The sequence below is a fragment of the Carlito syrichta genome, unplaced genomic scaffold (genome assembly GCF_000164805.1).
Source record: "Carlito syrichta isolate Samal-C Ts95f unplaced genomic scaffold, Tarsius_syrichta-2.0.1 Scaffold130654, whole genome shotgun sequence".
Taxonomy (NCBI): Eukaryota; Metazoa; Chordata; class Mammalia; order Primates; family Tarsiidae; genus Carlito; species Carlito syrichta.
Window position 1 is genome coordinate 100,447 of NW_007074750.1, and position 21,597 is coordinate 122,043.

The 21,597-nt window shown below is 40.3% G+C and overlaps 1 protein-coding gene across 1 annotated transcript in view; it reads left to right on the top strand.

The window, feature by feature from the left end:
- The window catches only part of LOC103250582 (talin-2), a gene marked incomplete at its 3' end in the record, with an annotated part of 178,179 nt that overhangs the window by 90,880 nt on the left and 65,702 nt on the right, over positions 1-21,597 (top strand). Inside the window, exons 8-12 of the mRNA XM_008049176.1 lie at positions 1,159-1,222; positions 2,637-2,741; positions 13,622-13,777; positions 19,148-19,249; positions 19,952-20,028. Coding sequence (XP_008047367.1) covers positions 1,159-1,222; positions 2,637-2,741; positions 13,622-13,777; positions 19,148-19,249; positions 19,952-20,028 — 504 coding nt within the window. The remainder of the gene's footprint in view (positions 1-1,158; positions 1,223-2,636; positions 2,742-13,621; positions 13,778-19,147; positions 19,250-19,951; positions 20,029-21,597) is intronic.

The window sequence follows — 21,597 nt, forward strand, 5'->3', positions numbered from 1 at the left end:
AATGTCTTTTCATGTCTTTTGCCACTTTTTCATGGGGCTGTTTGTTTTTTTCCTTTCGGTGCATTTGAGTTCCTTGTAGGTCCTAGATGTTAGGCCTTTGTCAGATATACAGTTGGCAAATATTTTTTTCCCGTTTTGTGGGCTGTCTCCCTGCTTTCTTGATGGTTTCTTTTGCTTTACTGAAGCCTGTCAGTTTGATGAGGTCCCACTCTCTTATTTCTTATGGTGTGGGCACTTAGGGTTCTGATCAGGAATTGGTTCTGATCAGGAATCAGGAGACCCCATAAGGGTGTCTCTTGTGTTTTCTAAGATTCTTATAGTCCATGTGTTTTTAAAGTGAAATCTATAATACAAGGAATGCACAGGGTTTGGTTTCTACCCTTGTCCTCTCCTCCTTGTTTTCCCCCTCTTCCCATGGAGAACCACTTTTATTAGTACTATATTTTGGCTTCTGTTATTTTAAAATAGATAACATAGCTAATTGTAAAAAGTTTTTCAAATAAAACATTTTTCTTTCTTTCTTTACAAAGGGTAGCATACTGTAGACACTTGTGATCTCGTGATCTTGTTGTATTTATATATTTTTATTTTTCTGAGTTGGAGTCTCACTCTATCACCCAGGCTAGAGTGCAGTGACACGCTGACAGTTATCACAACCTCAACCTCCTGGGCTCAGGTGATCTTTTTGCCTCAGCCTTCCAAGTAGCTGGGATCACAGGTATGCGCTACCATACCCAGCTAATTTTTTTATTTATTGTAGAGATGAGGTCTCGCCAAGTTGCCCAGGCTGGTCTTGAACCCATGGGCTCAGCTGTCCCCTTACCACAACCTCGCAAAGTGCTAGGATTATAAGTGTGAGCCACTGCGCCCAGCCATTAATTTTTTTTTTTTTTTTTACTTTAAAATATATCCTGGAAGTTCTGTCTTCTTTAAATGTTAGTTTGACCTTTTTTTAAAAAAAAAAAAAATCAAACTGGGTTTATGTCCGTGTCTTTATTTAGTGTATTGTAGCATACAGCAGTCTGTTATTAATTATTCCATAAAATATTAGGAGAGTTAGTCTTTTAACTGTGAGTTTTATTAAAAAGGCTTGTCTTTGCTTTGCTTCTTATCACAGAAGATGATAAATGCCTTACCTCTAAAATTTCTCTCTCTCAGTCTAAAGGAATTTCTGCCCAAAGAATACATCAAGCAGAGAGGAGCTGAAAAGCGAATATTTCAGGTATTGGAAATGTACAGAAATTTATTATTCTCCTCACTCTCTGTCCTCATTTATTAGTGCGAGGGTCCTCAGCACATGATAGTTTTATACTCTGTGCCTATACTCTTATATAATAAATGATTAGTGACTTGAGAGTAAAGAAGCTGACGGTTCCACTTTGGGCAGATTTATTATCTTAATCCATACTTTCTTGCTAAAGGTTACTTAGCCCTCATGAGGAAAATGTACGTACATTTAATTTCAAAGGCATCATCTTGGTAACATTGAAACAAGGTGATAGACCATTAACATGCACTGAGGAAGGGACTACACATAGCGTCTTTATTCTGAGATTGGTTTTTTGAAGGTAGAATTTGTGAACTAGTCCTTTTAAAAAAACCCAGGGTTAGCTGGGCTCGGTGGCTCAGCCTGTAATCCCGCGCCTTTGGGAGGCTGAGGTGAGTGGATTGCCTGAGCCCGCAGGTTCGAGACCCGCCTGGGCAGCAAGACCTCATCTCTACAGTAAATCAAAAAAATCAGCCGGGCGTGGTAGCGTGTGCCTGTAATTCCGGCTACTCAGAAGGCTGAGGCGGAAGGATCGCCAGAGCCCAGCAGGTCGAGGCTGCGGTGGCCGGGAGTGGCCACTGCACTCCAATCTGGGCGATAGAGTGAGACTCCAACTCAAAAAAAAAAAACAAAAACAAAAACCCAGGGTTATTCTAAAAGTCTGAGATTTGTCTGTTCTAGGCAACCGCTAAGAAAAGCCCTAATGCTAGCATTACCAAAGAGTCACTCCAGGGAATCCAAGATATCAAAGCCTTCTTTGTTCTTGAAATGTAAATATAAGCTAAAATACAAATTATACATATATATAATTATCTCAATAAAACTATATATAAGATTAATTATCTTAATGAAATATTTATAATATATATTAATTGTCTTAATAAAACTATATATAGTTGGAATATATACGTACATATATATTCTAAGTGCTGTCATTAATATGCATATATTTACCCTGCTCTTTGGATAGAGATATTAGATGAAAATTAGAGTGATACATCTCCTGAGGACATTTTTCTAGCCAATTTAAAGTGTTGGTTCTGAACTTTGGAACACATGGAGTCCTCTGAAAATCTGGTTGCAGTTGTGGATCCTGTCCTTGCCACGCTGTACCTATGCATGTATTGTCATATTTAGTTGTGAAACACATCGGCTGCTTGGGTTCGGACTCAGGCTGGAAAGCCCTGCACTGGAGCTTTCTGTGTGCTCTGACTCTTGGTTGAGAGAAGCCTGTGTCATGGAGGGGTCACCAGTGCCACTTACGGATCACTCAGAGCCACTGTAGCCATTGCGTGTAATCACTGTCTCTCACCAAGTCTACCTTTTGGCAGAGCTGCAATAACCAGTCCCTGGCTACTGTCACTTGCAGGAGCATAAGAACTGTGGAGAAATGAGTGAAATCGAAGCCAAGGTCAAGTACGTCAAACTCGCCCGGTCCCTCCGCACATACGGGGTGTCCTTCTTCCTGGTGAAGGTGAGTTGGGCAGTATGGGGAGAGCGTTCGCCTCTGCCACCTCTTTTTCTTTTGTTCAAGCATTTTCTGTTACACCTAGTTTGCCATACCCAGACCTCTAGTATTTGTAAGTTGGGCATCTGTTCAGCTCTGACCTGCAACACATACACGAGGGGCATGAGCTGCCGGCTGGTAAGTGAGCCTGGCTGCCTGTGGGCCTCAGGCAGGTGGGTCTTGGCTCAGATCACTGTCATGCTAGAAAGTCCCTGAAAGAATGAGTTCACTTTGGCTTGTTACTACTTTCCCTGATAATGTCTCATGTATGACTGTCAAGGGTCTTCTGGACTAAGTGAAGGCTGTTCAACAGGCAGACCAAATCGAATTCATGTGGTAGACGTGGTACTTACTGCATACGTTAAGACAGGTCTTAGGACTGTTATAGCCTCCAGATCTGTTTTCATGGGAACTGTTTATCTCCTACTGGAGGAAAAGAGGTATGTCTTTGAAATTCAACCCATGAGGTAGGCTCTCCCTGGATATCATCTTCAGTTGACTGAAAATCCTCCCATTAGCTTTGTCCCCACTTGGCTTTTTTGTTGTTGTTTTTGAGTCAGAGTCTCACTCTTTCACCTAGGCTGGAGTGTAGTGGCACACTTAACGGCCTCTGCCATCTCAACTTGTTGGGCTCAGGCAATCCTTGTGCCCCAGCTTTCCAAGTAGCTGGAACCACAGGCACGTGCCACCATGCGCAGCTAATTTTTTTCATTTATTGTAGAGACGCGGTCTCACCAAGTTGCCCAAGTTGGTCTTGAACTCCTGGACTCAGGCAATCTCCTCTCCTTGGCCTCCCAAAGTGCTGAGTTGACGGGCATGAGCCACTGCACCCGGCTGCTCTTCTTGATCTCAGGAAAATGGTGCTCTTTTTTAGTTGTCCAACAAATAGGTTTCACAGATTTCTACTTGTTTTGTTGTGACTTCAGGCCTTCTGCATCTTGTCCTTGTCCCTGGAGGAAGTTCTACTACATATTGAGATTTCCGTGTTGCTTACAGCAGACGGAGTGTAAACCACCTATACCGTAGCTGTATCCAGGGATGGAAGGTAGAAAGACAAAGACAGGGTGGGTTCAGGGTGTGTCTTTCCCCACAGCTGAGAACAGCAGAAGAAGAAGTGATGCAGTCCTCTGAGATGCTTTTCTTGAGAGAAAGGTAGACTCAGGATGTTAGACTTAGAGAGGCATATGCTTCATGCTGATAAGCAGCATCAACCAAACCAGCTCCCAGTTTTACACCAGAAATCACTGAGGACCTTGCCAATGAAGAAAGCGTATGGCAGTCACCTCATTTTTAAGAAAAATAATTGAGAGGTTGAATCTTTTACATTTAGTGGCGGTTTTAAACCATTGGTGAATTTTTGAATGGCATGGATACCATTCAACAGTGACTCCACTTAGCAATATTAAGAGTAACAAAAATGAAAGAATGGCCATTGTTTTGTTAAACTCTGATGTGTCCACATGGCTCTTTGAATTATGGCCGCCATGTTTCCTAGCCTCAGTTCCCTCCCCTACCTTGGGGAGGTGAATCTCTCCTCTGTCTTCTCTCTCTCTCTCTCTTTCTCACTCTCTCACTCTCACTCACATTTACTTTCTAAATAAAGTATATTTTCCAATCTAAAAAAAGAATAACAAGAATAATATTTGGTAAACAGCTATATGGCAGGCATGTCTCATTCAAACTTATCAGCGACCCAGTGGAAAAACTACTAATACTTTCTTCTTTATCTAAATGGAGACACAGAGGCCCAGAGAAAGCCAATGATTCAACTGGACCATAAGGCTAATAACTGAAGCAGCCAGAACTTGAATTCAGGTTTCTCTGACTCACAAACCATTTCCCCCAACCATTGGCTGTGCTGCCTTAACTGGGATGACCCCATTTGAGAGGAAGTCACCTGCCTCCACTATCCTAGCTCCCCCTCCATGCCCAGAAATCATAGGGAGATCTGCTCATTGTAGGAGGAGAAGAGCTTTTCATTCATTATTGAGAAGGGCAGCCAGTAGTGAGTGAGTTTTAACACCTCACAGTGACAAAGATTAAACAGATTTTCAGCATGACCACTGCACAGGGTAGCAATTTCCATCTGTGTTCTTGAACTTTTCTGTGGTCCTCCAAGTATGAAACTCGTCTCTTGAATTCACATCATCTTCAATTAATACAATTAGACTTTGCACAGTTAAATTCAATGATGTGCTAAAAAAACTGTTGTACCTCTTGAGTTTAGTCAGTAAATTTAGGATAATAACCAACACATAGAAAACTGTAGTTAATTAGAAAGGAAGATAATTGAACAGCAAATTGTAGAGAAAAGAAATTTGTTCTCCAAAGACAAGTTAGGGTCTAAGAAAAATCTGTCCGTTGTCAGTAGGATAACTGTAGGTGGAGAGCACAGATGATCTGGTTTAGCAGGGTCTTGAAGGTTTGATCAAACCAGATCTCCTTTTACAAATTATTTAGGGCAAAACAAGAAAGTGATTGATATTTCTTTCGTTCCTTTCTCCCTCCCTTTCTCTCTCTTTACTTTCCTTCTTCCTTTCCCCTCCCTCTCTCCTTCCCTCCTTTATTTTTTAAAAATTACTTCTCTTTGAAGGGAAGAGAGGGCTAAGAAAGTAGACAGTATTTGCAACTTTTATAAACATATTAGATATTCAAGTTTTTATTAATTTTATTTTGTCATTTTATGCAATATTAATAACACATTGCTCACTTTCCTTTTTTTCCTCACTTGTCTTGTTTAATATGCCATTTTATTTTATAATTACTGGTAATAAATATAATTTACTTGACTATAGTTTGCCTTATTTGAAAAGAGGTACAACGGAAAATTCAGGAATTATTTAATAGTATGGACTAATGAACCTTGTAAATCAGATGAATAGGTTAAATAAGATGACATCATATTTTTTATAAAAAGCCACTAAAGTGTTTGATAAAATTCAACATCTACTTCTGATAAAGCTTAATTTAAAATGCTCAAATATAAGTATACTTGCTCAACATGACAGAGTATCTGTTTCAAGCCTGTCATCAGTATCATACTTAACAAAAATGCCAGAGAGAGCAGCCGGGCTTGGTGGCTCAGCCTGTAATCCCGCGCCTTGGGAGGCTGAGGTGAGTGGATTGCCTGAGACCGCGGGTTCGAGACCCCCTGGGCAACCGAGACCTCATCTCTACAATAAATCAAAAATTTAGCCAGGCGTGGTAGCGCGCGCCTGTAGTTCCAGCTACTTGGAAGGCTGAGGCGGAAGGATCACTGGAGCCCAGCAGGTCGAGGCTGCGATGGCCGGGAGCCGCCACTGCACTCCAGTCTCAGCGACAGAGTGAGACTCCAACTCAAAAAAAAAAAAAAAATGCCAAAGAGAAATCTATAAAAATTGGGATCAAAACAAGTGTGTCTACCATCTCATTACGCTTTAGCATTGTTTAGGAAATACTGGAAAATACAGTAAGATATAAAAATGAAATCAAAAGCATTGCATTAGGGAATGGAGGAGCAAAATTACTATTATTTGTTGCCATGACTATTTGTCTTATAACAAAATACACCAAATTATTTTTTGAACTTTCTATTTGAAGTAATTATAGATTCACAGGAAGTTGTCAAAATAACACAGAATTTAAAAGTCAGATAATAAATGCTGGTGAGACTATGGAAAAATTGAAACCCTTGCCCACTGCTGATGGCAATGTACAATGATGCAACCACTTTAGAAAACAGTCTGTCAGTTCTTCAGTTGATCAAATATGGAGCTGCCATTTGACCCATCAGTCCCACCTCTAGGTATATACCTACCAAAGAGAATTGAAAGTGTATATGCACACAGAAACTTGTATAGTTGTGTTTATAGCAGTATTTAGCCAAAAGATAGAAACAGCACAAATGTTCATCAGCTGATAAATGGATAAACAATTTATGGTATGTCCATACGATACATTGTTATTTAGCCAGAAAAAGGAATAAACTACTTGAACTACTGATGTATACTACAACATGGATGAACTTTGTAACTGTTTGGCTAATGAAAGAAAGTAGTCGCAAAATACCACATACTGTATGCTTCCATTTATATGAAATGTCCAGAATAGGCAAATCTGTAGAGACAAAATATAGGTTAGTGGTTGCTTAGGAGTGTGGTATGCTGAGAGGCACAGGAGAATGATGATTTAAGGGGGTAGGGTTTACTTTCAATGTGATAAAAATCTTCTAAGGTTGACTGTGGTGTTAAAGAATAATAATATGGAAGATCTTATGTATCCTTCATCAAGTGTCCTCTAATGGTAGTTAGGGTACAGTGTCATAACCAGGAAAATGACACTGGTACTATTCACAGCCCTTAGAGTTCAGCAGTTTTACATGTACTCTGTGTGTGTGTGTGTGTGTGTGTGTGTGTGTGTGTGTGTGTGTTTAGTTCTATATAATGTTATCACATGTATAGATTCATGTAATGACCGCCATAATCTAGTTGCTTCAGCACCATTTGTTGAAAATACTATCTTACCTCAATTGAATTACTTTTGGATCATTGTCAAAACCTAGTGGAACACATCAATATGGGTCTATTTCTGAGTTCTTCATTCTGTCCCATTGTTCTAAGTGTCTTAATCATGTTAACTCCATAGTAAGCCTTAACATCAAGTACCGTGATTCCCTTCACTTTTTTCTTCTTTTTCAAGATTGTTTTAGGTCTTTTCCTTTTTCATTTATGAGGTGTTGCCCCCCCCCAATGGAATTATTTTTTGGAGGGTCAACCCCTTGTAATACAGGCTTCCCCTGTTAGGTAAGTGCTAGAAACCCATGGGCATCAGTATACCAGCTAATGTTGTTGTGAGAGGCTGCATTTGGCTTCACTGAATTTTTTTGTGGATATTCTTTCAACAGTTTTGCTTATTTCATGATGAGTGATCTATACAACCTGCCCACACTACGCTGTGTGTTCAACAGTTTTTGACCAAAACCTGCATGATCCCGGTGCCCCACTCTCCCTATTCATCCAGTCTCACCCCAAGTAACTTTTCTTTTGTTTTCCCAGAAGAAAAAAGCCCTCAAAAGGCAATGTTTTGCCAGTGTGTAAGAGTTGAAAGAAAAAGCAGTAGTGCTAAAAGGCATAAACATTGATGAGTTTAAAAACTGTTTTGAGCAGTGGAAAAAAGTGTCTCAGTAGGTGTACTGCATCAAATGGAGAGTACTTTGAAGGTGACTGAATTATAAACATGTAAGACTAAATATACAATTTTTTATAAATTTTCATTTTGGGGGAAGTCCCTCCTTGTACACTTTACCATAAGCTTGTCTATATGTACAAAAAACTTTGCTGGGATTTTGATAGGAATTGCATTAAATTTGTGGATTAGTTGGGAAGAATTGACTTTTTTGTACTATGTTGAGAGTCTTTTAATCTATGAACATGGGGTTAGCATCCTCTTGATTGCTTTCATCAACATTTTGTAATTTTCAGTATATAGATTCTCTACATGTTATAACAATATGTGGAGAATCATTTTAACTTTTCGATTTATGATTAAATTTATTAAATTGGCAAATGAATTCATAAGGCATATGTCAACCACCTGAGATAAACCTTTAGTGTATGTCTGTAAAAATTAGCAAAACCATTTGGAATGTATGATAGAAATAGATCACATGTAGAATAGCGTCAAAAATAATTGTATGCTTAAGGGAAAGTAACGTTTTTAAAAAAGCATCAGTTAATGGATTTCTCAGACCCCAAATTGTAAGCAGCATTAAATTGTGAAGGAGGCTCGCTAGCATAATTTAGGAAGTAAATTAAAAGTAATACCAGCGTATCATTCACTATTTTCAGAGGATTCCATTAGAAACTCCAAACTAGTCAATGAAATTATAATTTACTAAAGATTTACATATTGATGTTGACCACAGTCATACCACACAGTCTTGAGATTAGTAATAGATATTCTGAGAAGACTAGCTTGATGTGCTTAGGGCTGCTTCCATCATATTTTCTTCTATATCTGTGAACATTTTGTCCTCAGACTCAGTATTATGCTTTATTTTTTATAATATAAAGTGCTCGCATATTGGAATTGGGAAGATTGGCCTAGAATCCAGGATGGCAATGCACCTATGTGAGAAATAGCAGACACTTACACGACCTTAAAGGACATACATAACCTCTCTACACCTCAGTTTTTTCATCTGAGGAATGGGAATGGTGATTTCTTACAAAGTTCTAATGAGGATTAAGTGAACTGATGTCTGTAAACAAGTGTGGTACCTGAAATGTAAGGCTATTGAGAACATTTTAGATTATCCCAGTCACCTACCCCTTCCCACATTTTCCAAATCCGTGGCCCTAAGGGCCCATTGTAAGCATCTTAAGTTTTGCCAGGCTTGCTACTCAAAGCTGTGCCCTTGTAGTGTGACAGCAGCCATAGGCAACATGTAAATGAATGGGCATGATTGTGTTCCTACACAGCTTTATTTATGGACTCTGAATTTGAATTTTATATAATTTTCACATGTCACAAAACATCATTCCTTTTTTTTCAATTTAAAAATGGAAAATGGAATGGAAAATTCAACTCTCAGGCAATAAAAAAAAATAGGCAATAAGCTGGATTTAGCCTCAGCTGAAGTTTGCCTACCTAGATTTAGAAAATGTCTGATGGCCATGTGGTGGGTCCACAGGGAACCACATGAGGCAGCTGTATGCTCAGTGGCTGAGACGTGTGCTTTGAGGGGACTTGGATCCTGGCTTTGCCACTTTGGCCATCGATGAGTTACTTTGCCTTCCATCTCTAAGTCTCAGTTTGCTCACCTATACTATTGTGACTTTTTATGAGGTTTAAATAAGATAGAGAAGGAGACAGCCTCAAATAAGATCTCAGCAAATGGGAGCTGTAAAGGTCCACGGTCTTCCTCTTACAGGACTAATTTTGCATTTTATCTGATCTACTCAATCAAAACCCCTTAAGCAACAGTCAGGCATTTCCCATGACCTGCACAGGATCCTGTTTCGTTCCAGATGATCCTTATGTGGCCTTTCTCACTTACACATTTGCCTTTGAAATTTCCCTGCAGTCATAACCAGAACCTGGAGGGGTGAGATGGCTGGGGAGCTCACCCCTTTCTCCCCTGAACTCTGAAAGGATCACAGAAAGTGTTCAGAGCATCTCAGAATCATGAGTTAAATCACAATGGACTGCCCATTGTCTTTAGAGAGAAAATAGGTAATAAGTAGGGGCTTTAACACAGTCTTGCTCCTGAGTGACCACCCCTTTCTGCCATGCCCCTAAAAGAAATCAGTATACTGAATCCAGAGCAAAACGCACAAGCCAGCCTTCTGGCCAGGCCAGCATAGAACTCTAGTGAGCTCAGCTGCACCGTAGGGAGGATGCTTTGGGCTTGGGCTATACTGGAGAGGCCAAGAGCCTACAGCCTAGCCCAGTTGCATCCCTCCACCCAATCCAGAGTCTCAGGTGGGAAGCACAGGTGATGTAAGAATCAACCAATCTCCATACCTGTAGGAGAGCCTGCCTACAGCGTGTGGATCACAGTTGGCCACCGCCAGTGCTCCACCCACGGAAATGAATGAGACATGTTTGAAAGAGGAGGGGTTGGGCTTGTTAATGAATCCAGCCTCTCCTTGGTAGATGGCCTGCCTTCTTCTGCCGTTGAGTTCTGCAAGCTGTATGCATTTCTAAAACAAAACCAACCGAATCAGAACCACCTCAAGAGAGAAGCTTCTAGAAAGCTGGCAAAACTCACAGCTCCACACACCTCTGTGTGTGTCAGTGTAGGAGAGAGATGGATGCCGCCATAGCCTGCTTTTGTCTATTGTGTAGTTGAAGGTTGGAAAGGAGTGATGTGGGGTGGTCTGAGATTCGAAGCACAGGAAGGAAGGAGTCTTATTACCTGTGGCTTTCCTGTGCCATCTCTGCCCCCGAGAAGACCCTACATCATGATCACAGACCTGAGCCATTTGCTATTTAACCTTCTGCAGCTGCACTGTATGTTGTGGGTAGGTGCTGAAATAATGTTAGCCCTTGATAGTGGTCTCTGTTGCCAGTTTTGGTATTTTGGGAGTTCCTACATCCCGTTTTCCCAGTCATGGCCACTGTAAGTTGTTTGTTCACTCTGGCTTCCTCTCCCAGGCTGGAATGATTTTGATGAGAGTGAGGGCATTCATCTTGATTCTGTGTCCCTGTACCCCAGAGCCCCTCACCAGGGAGAGTTGCAGATAGGAACGGATGAAGGGAACAGCTGCAATCCATATTTTATCTTCAGTCCGCTTACTGGATCTCAGCAGCTCGGCTTTTGCCAACCTTGTATGACTGAATCGGCTGCCGAGAGCCTCTCAGCCTAAAACTCCGTGTTGCTCCTGAAGCCAAATCATTAGGTGGACTGGCATCGTCTACCCCACGTGGATCTCACCTGTTGTCGAACCAGCCTCACTTTGGAAAGAATTTGACTTGTCTCGGTGTTTTTTTAATACTTGAGGTCTGTGTAGGGCCACATTCCCCTCCTTAGGCACTCACACAGAGTCCTGATAACATACTACCCTGCTGTGAAGAAGCTGATGCTGTGCTGTGGTCATCATCCTCTGAGGGTTATGACATGTCCATGAGTAAGGAAGGATTTGGCCTTCTTTCTTTTTACTTCCACCAGAAGACAATGAGCTCTGGTGAACAGTCTGTTTTTGAAGTCAGATATTTTGGGGCTACTCTAATACATATTCAAATTGTGGCTTTACCACTCACCACTGTCTGCCTTTGGCGAATTAATGGTCTGCTCATCTACAGAATGAAAGATGATGATGCTACCATCTTTTTGGAGCTGCTCTGAGCATGAACAGGTGATACTTGCTAACTATTTAATGTGGTCCAGCCCTGTGTCAAGTGCCGCTACCTTGTGTTGGGTCTGTACATGCATCCACGTATACACACTTTGTGTGTGTGAATATATATATCTGTGCCTCCAAGAACAGCAGTTTAGGCATTGCTATGTTTCAGCAAGTATGACTTGAAAAGTTTTTTGCGACAACCTTAAAAATAATATGCATTAAGTGAAACTTTGGAAATAAAGGAAAAGCATGAGTAAATAATACAAGTCATGTGAGGCACTCAGTCCCACCATTTGTTCATGTAATGGAAATGCCTACTTACATTTTTTTTTTTGAGTTGGAGTCTCACTCTGTTGCCCAGGCTAGAGTGCAGTGGCACATTCACAGCCACCCCAGCGTTGACCTGCTGGGCTCAGGCGACGTTCCTCCTCAGCCTTTCTAAGTAGCCAGAACTATAGGCGCGTGCTATTACACATGGCTAATAATTTGATTTCTTGTAGAGATGAGGTCTTGCCAAGTTGCCCAGGCTGTTCTCCAACCCGTGGGCTTAGGCAGTCCCCTCACCTCGGCCTCCCAAAGTGCTGGGATAACAGTCTTGAGCCACCACACCCAGCCTAAAATTTTTATTTCATATGGGATCACACTCTGCATATGGTTTTATTTTTTATTTTCTAATATATAACGAATAATTTATTTCCATAAAACCAGTTGTCTTTCTACAGTATGATTTTTAATACACCACAATTTATGTATCAAGTCCTATGTTATCGAAAATTTGGGTTTCCAGTTTTTCATGATGATATACTCTGGTTGAGCGCCATGTGGCATAATATTTACACAAATTTGTAAGTTAAAAAACCCCAAAAAACTAAGTTCCTAAAAACTAACTGTGTCAAAAGTAGGGACTTTTTAAGGCTTTGGATAGATATTGACACATTTTTCTTCTGTCAATAGTGATCGCCTTCCATACCTTCCTTGATTCTGAGTATTGATTTTAATTTTAATTTTTTAAAAACCTCTGCTGTTTTATATAGGTGAACATGTATTTGCTTATTGTTCAGTTTATTATTTTAAAAGCATTTTCTGCTCATGTTCTTCAGCAGTTATTTTTGTTAATTTATGGGAGCACATCACAGGGACAGTATATGAGGTCTGTTACTGTTATATTCACTGTGAATATTTATTCCCCAGTCATTTGCTTTTTTTTTTTTTTTTTTTTATGGGGAGGTTTCTTTATCTCCTGCTTCTCTCCCCCCACCCCAACCAAGATGTATCAAGTATGTATATTGTGAGTTAAATTTATTCTTTTCCTTGGTGGCTTCTTATTTAGGTGTTTTTGCTAGAAAGTGATTTCTCACCCAGGAATCACAAAAACATTCACTTCTGTGTTCTTCCTAAATTATTACTCTATCTTGAATTTGTTTGGATATGAGTATGAGGTAGGGATTCATTATTTTAATAGATCTGATGACTGTATCTTAAAAAATTATCACAATTTATCATAAAAGATGTTTTAAGAATCAGTAGATATACAACAATACCACAGCCAAATGGAAATATATTTCAGGGACTTGAAAAAGGGGAGGGGGCTGTGTCTCTTCATAATGAGAAGATTCTGCTTGGGCAGTTTGAGTTAATTTTAAATCCCAGATTAACCCTTTCTTGCCACTCATCGAGTTGACTACTGGGAAAGAGAGTACTTGGAATTCACCTTTGCTTCTTTTCCCGCCTTTCTGACCTAGTCTCTGTTCTTGGAGCAACCTGCCCCTCTGAACAGTCTCTTCCAGGAAGGATGCCTTTGTGGACCTTTCCAGTCTCCGATGTCTCTGTTTCAGCTCCCATCCCTTTAACTGAACGAGTGACTCACCTAGCCTCAACACCTAGGTTTTCCAATAACCCTGCCTGTCCTGGAACGTAGCGTATGTAGGTTGAATGTGGGTAAAACTGCATAATCACTGATCCCTTGATGAAATCAGATTCATTGAAAGGAAGAGCACTAACTCTTGGTATCTCCTGTCTCAGGAAAAGATGAAAGGCAAGAACAAGCTGGTTCCTCGCCTGCTGGGAATCACAAAAGACTCGGTGATGCGCGTGGACGAGAAGACCAAGGAAGTGCTGCAGGAGTGGCCCCTCACCACGGTCAAGCGTTGGGCAGCCTCTCCCAAGAGCTTCACACTGGTAGGGACCGGCAGAGGGCACCGAGGAGACTCGCGTGGCTTTGGGTGATACTGTAGGACAGAAGAAAGACCAGGTCCTCACCCGTGGGTTTCTCTGGCCCTGGGAAGGGCAGGGAGGGGAGTGGGTTCACAGGAAGAGAGAGGTCAGCAAGCCTGAGTTTCTTAGGCGAATGCTTCCTCTTTAGTGCTCTCTCACCTCTCGTTAACTAGAAGGAGCCACTGAGCAAGATGATGATCAGTCCTGTGCTCCTGTTGGCATTCCTAGCATATCCTGAAGGGAAACTTTGTAACATTCTCCTCTCCATCTTTGTTTTATCTTGTTTTAGAGGCTCCTAAGGGTTGTGATATCTTGCTCTAAGGAGTGTTTTCCCAGTTGGTCTGGAAAGAGAGCATAGTACCTAGTGGAAGTAACATAGATGTATTGGGAACCCCAATTTGTCATGTCCTAGCTATGTGATCTTGTTCAAGTTACCGCTCCTCTCTGAGCCTTAATTTTCTCAGCTGTAAAATTGTGATAGTAGTACCTATTTCATAGCATTGTTAGGATTAAATGAGATGATAATAAAATGCTTAGTATAAAATTTATGGAAAGTAGGGCAAATATATATTCCAAGTCTTCATAACTCTGAATTCTTCCTCCCAATTTCAGCATTTGCTGTTAGCAGTGTAACTGTATTGCCTTAATAGTCAGTCACATTTACATGCAAAATTGAACAAGGCAGCTGTTTTGTGTGGCAATTTGAGCAGAGAAATTAAAAAGTGCTAGAATTTGTAAATTTCTTTAGACTCCTGAAGTCTATAGTGAATACTTGAAATATCAACTTACATCTATTAGGCAAGATCTCATAACAGGACTTTTTTTTTTTTTTTTTAGTATAAGGAACAGGCTGTGGAAGGAGTTATTAGCTATTTTATTTGATTGTATATTGATAGGTTCATGGCAGTTGGAAGGAATCTTCAGAAAACACACCTTGTTTCCTCCTATAGTCAGTGACAGCTTGTTTGTACTTGCATGGTTCTCAAAGATGGGTGTTCATACTTAGAGAGCTGCATCCTCATCTTCCTTGTAGGAAGTCGTGGTTAATTTCTAAAATAGAAAAGTCAAGAAATCAATGTAAACATATTACTTAGAAACACTAGAAGAAACTGCTAAAAGAGTTGAAAGGGGTTATCTTTGCAGGGGGAGAAAGTGAAGATGGGAATGGGAGGACAGGGAATAGCTGTGTTTTGTCTTATAACTTTTTTTTTTTTAGTTAAGTCTCACTCTGTCACCCAGGCTGGAGTGCAGTGGCATGCTCATGGCCACTGCAGCCTCAACCCACTGGGCTCAGGCAATCCTTCCTCCTCAGCCTTCTAAGTAGCTGTAACTACAGGCACGCACTAGCACAACTGGCTTATTTTTTAATTTATTATAGAGATAAGGTCTCACCAAGTTGCCCAGGCTAGTCTCGCACCCCTGAGCTTAGGCAATCCTCTCACCTTGGCCTCCCAAAGTGCTGAGATTACAGGCTTGAGCCTCCACGCTCAGCTGTCTTATAACTTTTAATACTCTTGGTCTTTTTCAACTAAGTATTACTTTATTACAAAAAATTATTTTAAAAATAAATAAGAACTAGTTATGATAATCTCAATAACTACCTCAAACAAAAGAGAAAATCAGTATCTTTTATTAAACTATAAAGTTGGATTAAAACTTTCAGTATATAGTTTTTTACCTTCCTACTTCTAGCCTTTATTTAACTTTCAACTGTTTGGAGGTTATCCTGCTTTTTGTCATTTTTTTGTTTGATTCCATTATGATCAATTGTTTGGAGATGTCTCTGTTATCTATTATTGATATTTAGTCTGAGTCCATTATGGTCAGAAAACATTCTCTGTATGATTTCAGTTCTTTTGAAAATGCTAAGGTTTGTTTTACATCCCAGGATATGATCATTTTTGGTGAGCGTTCTGTGAATACTTGAAAAGAATGTATATTCTGTTGTTTTTGGATAAAGTGGGTTCTATAAATGCCTGTTACATCCCTGTTAGTTGAGGGTATTGTTCCAGTCTTTTATATTCTTGTTACTTTTCTGTCTAGTAATTCTATCAAGTTCTTAACAATAATTGTGGATTTTCAACATCTTTCAACTCTCAGTTTTTGCTGTATTTTGAAGCTTTGTTGTTTGATGCCCATGTTTAAGACCTCCTATATCTTAATGGAGAGATTGTTTTATCATTATATAATGTTCTTTTGTTTTAGTAATTATTGTTTTGCTCTGATGTCTGTTTTATCTAATATTAATATAGCCTCTGATGCTTTTTTATTTTTTATTTTTTTTTGAGTAGGACTCTCACTCTGTTGCCCAGGTTGGAGTGCAGTGGCACGCTCAGGGCCACCCCAGCGTTGACCTGCTGGGCTCCAGTGATCCTGCCACCTCAGCCTTCCAATAGCCAGAACTACAGGCACACACTATGACACGGCTAATTTTTGATTTTTTGTAGAGACGAGGTCTCACCAAATTACTTGTACTGGTCTCGAACCTGCAGGCTCAGGCAATCTACTTGCCTCGGCCTCCCAAAGTGCTAGGATTGCAGGCTGAACCACTGAGCCCAGCCTGATGCTTTTTTAAAATTAATGTTGACATTATCTTTTTCTTTTTGTTTTCAACCTATGTATACTGTTATATTTACGAGTTTCTTGTAGAAAGCATAATTAGTTGGGTTGTGTGTTTTGTTTTTTTTTTTGTTTTTTACTCTGTCAGTTTTTTTTGTTTTTTTTTGTTTTTTCAGTCAGAATCTCACTCTCTTGCCCAGGCTAGAGTGCAGTGGCATGATCATGGCTACTACAGCCTCGACCTACTAGAATTAAGCAACCCTTCTGCCTCAGCCTTCCACGTAGCTGTAACTACAGGTGTGTGCCACCATACTCAGCTAATTTTTTATTTATTGTAAGGATAAAGTCTCCCCGAATTGCCCAGGCTGGTCTTGAACCCCTGGGCTCAGGCAGTCCTCTCACCTCTGTCTCCCAGAGTGCCGAGATTACAGGCATGAGCCACTGCGCCTAGCCAATCTCTATCTTTTTATTGTTATACTATTTATGTTTAAGCTGTGTATTAATATATTAGGGTTTAAGGCTATCATTTTATTTTATTTTTTCTGTTTGTTCCCTCTATTTTTTTTTGTTTTTCTTGCCTTCTTGTGGGTTATTTGAACATTTTTTGGAGTTCCATTTTGCTTTATGTACTATGTATTTGAGTATATCACTTTGTGCAGTGTTCTTAGTGATTTTCCTAGCTATTACCATATGAAATTTATTGCAGCCTTCTGCTGGTATCAGTTTTATCTCTTTAACTGAAGTGTAGAAACCTTACATCCATGTAGGACTCTTTGTTCTCCCCATATTTTGAACATAATTGTTTAAATATTTTTTCTATGTAAATTAGACATCACATAGAATAGTCTTAAAACTTTTTCTTCCAACATAAAATATGATTAAAGAAACTCATGAGGCACAGGATAATCTATTACATTTCCATTTGTTTTTATCCATCTCATTGTTGTCTTTCTAAAGCTTCCAGCCTTCCTCTGTTATCATTTTGTGTTTGGAGAGCTTCCTTTAGCCATTTGTTAAAGGTACACCTGCTAGCAACAAATGCTCTTAGCATTTCCTTCTCTGAGAATGTTTTTATTTCCCTTTCATTCATGAAGGGTAAATTTGCTAGCTACAGGATTTGGGATTGACAGTTCTTTTCTTTTAGCACTTGAAAAGCATCTTGCCACTTTCTTACCTCCATTGTTTCAGATGAGAAATGCACTGTCATTCAAGTTGGTGCTCATGTATAGGTAGTATGTCATTTCTCCCTGTTTTTAAGATTTTTTTTTTTAGTCTCTAGTTTTCAAAATTCTTGGTATGGTTTTCTTAGGGGTTATCCTGTTTGAGGTTTGCTCAGCTTCTTGAACTTGTAGACTTAGATTCACTAGTTTGGGTAAGTTTTCAGCCATTATTTCTTCAAATACTTTATTTTTGTTCAACACTGTCCTTTCCTGTTATTTTGATGATATTAATGTTAGATCTTTTGTTATTGTCCTGTGGATCCCTGAGACTGTTTGTCTATTTAGTTTGTTTTTCTCTGTTGTGTAGATTGACTACATTCTTTGATCTGTTTTCAAGTTACTGATTCTATTCTCTGTCATCTCCACGCGACTATTGAATCTGTCTTATGTTTTTTTTAATTGTGGTTTTTGCATTTTTTAGTTCTATAATTTCCACGTGGTTATTTTTTATGACTTGTTTCTTTGTCAAAACTTTCTTTAAAAAAAAAAAATTTCTTCCAAGAGAATTTGCAGTTGATTGTTGAAACATTTTTATGATGTCTGCCTTAAAAATTCTTACCAGGTAATTCCAGTATCTGATATATTTGTGTATTGGCATCAATTGATTATCTTTCTATTCATATTGTGGTTGTCCTGGTTCTTGATAGGAATATTGATCTTTTAAGATTATGTCTGTAGACATTGTGGTTATCATGTTAGGAGACTTTGCATCTTCCTCAAATCTCTTGTTTTAGCAGGCAGCCACTTTGTTCAGGCGGAGTGCACAGTGTTCTGGCCTACTTTTGTGGGCTTTAGTTACAATGACAGTTTCATTTTCTGATCCATTGCAGTCTATTCTGGACTACTTTGTTCCCTTGGCACTGCTGGAGTTCATGCTGAAAACCTGCAGGTTGTGTCTTTGAAAGTAGAAGACACTTTCCTGGGCTCTTTGTCATTGCTGGGCGACCTTCAGGAGCAGAGGCAGAAGCCACTGGGCCTGAGTCTCTTTGTGCCACTGAGTAGAAGGCAGGGAGACACCGGGCCCTACTGGAGCTCCTGCTGTGAAAGCACCAGGGCACCAACCTGCCTAGGTGGTGGAGCAGGGCCTGGGTGGTCCTGGGTTCCACCGCTCTGCAGCAGCTGGTGAATGCCACCCCAGCTTGTCAAGCTGGAGTCAGGGCTCTCGATGAGGTCTCTTTTGGGCTCCCCCTCTTCTAGTCCTTTGACCAGAGAGAGCGAGCAGACTTCCCAGGAATTGTCTGTTGGAAATTCCAATGTTCAGGCCTCTGCAGCTCCCAGTCTTGGGGGTAGATGGGATATAAAAGAAAAGCCAAGAACTCCCCACATTGTGAGTTTGGTTTCTCAAATCTTGAGGCCTCCCAGCCAGCCCATTTTTCCAGTTTTTGGAGTCCTTTTACAACACCGTTGAGTAAATTTTAGGGTATTCTATTGTATCTAGAAGGGAGAAACATGGAAAGGTGAGCCTGTGTCATATTGTTCGAGAACTGGGCCTCCTGCCTTTAAAACTGCTGATATGTCTGATGTAGCTGCATTTCTGCCAATGCTATTTTTTCAGGATTTTGGAGAGTATCAGGAAAGCTACTATTCGGTACAAACCACCGAGGGAGAGCAAATATCCCAGCTGATTGCGGGTTACATTGACATCATCCTCAAGAAGGTACTTGGTATTAATGCAAACTGGAAAAACAAGATTCAGTAGAGATAATGTGGCTACCTTGGAAAAACACCCTTATTTGAATGAAATACTTGATTCACTAATTTAATCTTTGACATTAGATTGCTTAGTGCTTAAGTATGAGATCTTTGACCTCAGGATCCTATGAAAAGTTCTAATTTTGCTGCAGTACATATTTGTATCATTTACTGCCTGGTAATGTGCACTAACGTGTCACTTGGCTAATCCATGAGCCTAGCTAACCCTTCAGCATCTTCCTTTCCAGGTAACTGTGTCGTGCTTTTCAGCCTCTGTAGAAACCCAGATTGAGGGTCTAAAAATGTTCTTTGTAGTTTCCATGTTGTTTTTAAACCAAACTTAATGGGATTGTATGCCACAGTGGTAGATAAAAAAACATGTTTCCTAAATACAGCCCATTCAAACTACCAAGTTCTAATAGAATGCTAATATGTGCATGTTGGTTTTTTACTATGTAAAACTAAATCTTTACAATAAATACAGAAGACTCATATCTATGTATTAAATATCGTATTTCTCTTTTTTATTATCATGCTTTTGTTCACCCATCATTTGTTAAATATCCAATACAAGACATTTGTGCATTTTTTGCTTATGATGTATTTTCAAAGATCCCTGTGTTAAAACTTGCCAATTTTCATTTTGGCATCTTTTCTGCATTTTCAGAAACAAAGTAAAGATAGATTTGGACTCGAAGGTGATGAGGAGTCCACTATGTTAGAAGAGTCCGTTTCCCCCAAAAAGTAAGTGTTAAGAACACTGGAGAACCACTGACTCCTTAGATGAACAGGTTTCTTCCTGCCAACTCAGGGCCTGTGGCTCTGAATTCTGTCACCTGGAGATGATAGTGGATGCTATAATGGAGTGTTGCTTCTCCAAGTGTGGCCTCCAGACCAGCACTGAAGATGCGAATGTCTTGTGTGGGAGGCTGAGGATTTCAGAGAGATGGTGAGCAAGCTATGGTGTCTAACTCCACATTTAGAAGCAGTGAGTGTTCGCAGATCCCATTCTGTGTTTCTGACTTAAATCTCATGAAGCGATTCATTATTATCAAAAAGTTGGGGAATGAGCTTCTGTTTGATTCTAGCCCTTTTGGGGAAGGGGCTGGGAATATAGCCAGGAGAAGAGTTAGAGTCTGAAGCATTGCCTCGTGTCTCGACGCCTGTCTCACATGGTATGAGCCAGTTCAGCCTAAGGGAGTGGTTGAGAACGTGGAGTCTGGGGTCAGACTTGCTGGGCGCAAATCTGGGGTTTGTGTTTTCCTCTGTGGCCCTGGGGAAGTTACTGAAATCTCTTCTGGCATGAACTCATCTGTAAAAGGAGGATAATGATAGGACCACCCTGTGGGTTTTGTCTTCATGACAGAGTTACTAATAAAACACATAAAACAATGCCTGACCCATAGTAAGTGTTTGCTGTTATCATCATCATTGTTTTAAATTCAGAGTGTTCTCAATTTAGCCCCATTTATAGATGAAGAGACAGAATGATTAAAATTCAGAAACATCTAATAAATGATACTTTCTGGGACAGCTGTACAGATACAACTTTTAAGTTAAACAGAGCACAGCAGTAACTTCTTGCACACACTGTGTGGGTATTTGACTTGCTGTCTCATTTGATCCCAACAACTTCCTGTGTAAGAGAGAGGCCAGATGTTACCATCCCTGATTCATGGATGAGGAAACCAAAGTGTGAGAGGCAGTCACGTGGCAGAGCCTGGCCTTAGCTTCAGATCTTGGGATACTTCCCCTAGTCCACGCCAGAAAGCTCTAGCATCTTCCAGGATATTGAACTTGCTTAGCTACCATTGATTCTCTAACATTTGCCCCCTTTCTGTCACTTTCTCATAATTTACTTCTTAATCACCTTAAAGGTACTTTCCATTTGCCCCTTATTATTACACAAGCTGGAACCAAACTTGTACTTGCTACCCTCTGGCAAAGCACTCAAGTCCTTGGGATTATTAATGACCATGAGATGAAAATTAGGAAGCTAGTCTGGGTGGTCTAATGGTCTAGGGCAGTCTTCAAGCACCAGACCTTCCACTTCCTCTATTGTTCTTTGGCTGAGATCTCAGAATGCAGCTAGCTTTTTTTTTTTTTTTTTGAGTTGGAGTCTCACTCTGTCATCCAGACTGGAGTGCAGTGGCCGCTCCCGGCCACCGCAGCCTCGACCTGCTGGTCTCCGGCGATCCTTCCACCTCAGCCTTCCGAGTAGCCGGAATTACAGGCATGCACTACTACGCCGGGCTGATTTTTAAAAATTTATTGTAGAGATGAGGTCTTCCTGCCCAGGCGGGTCTCGAACCC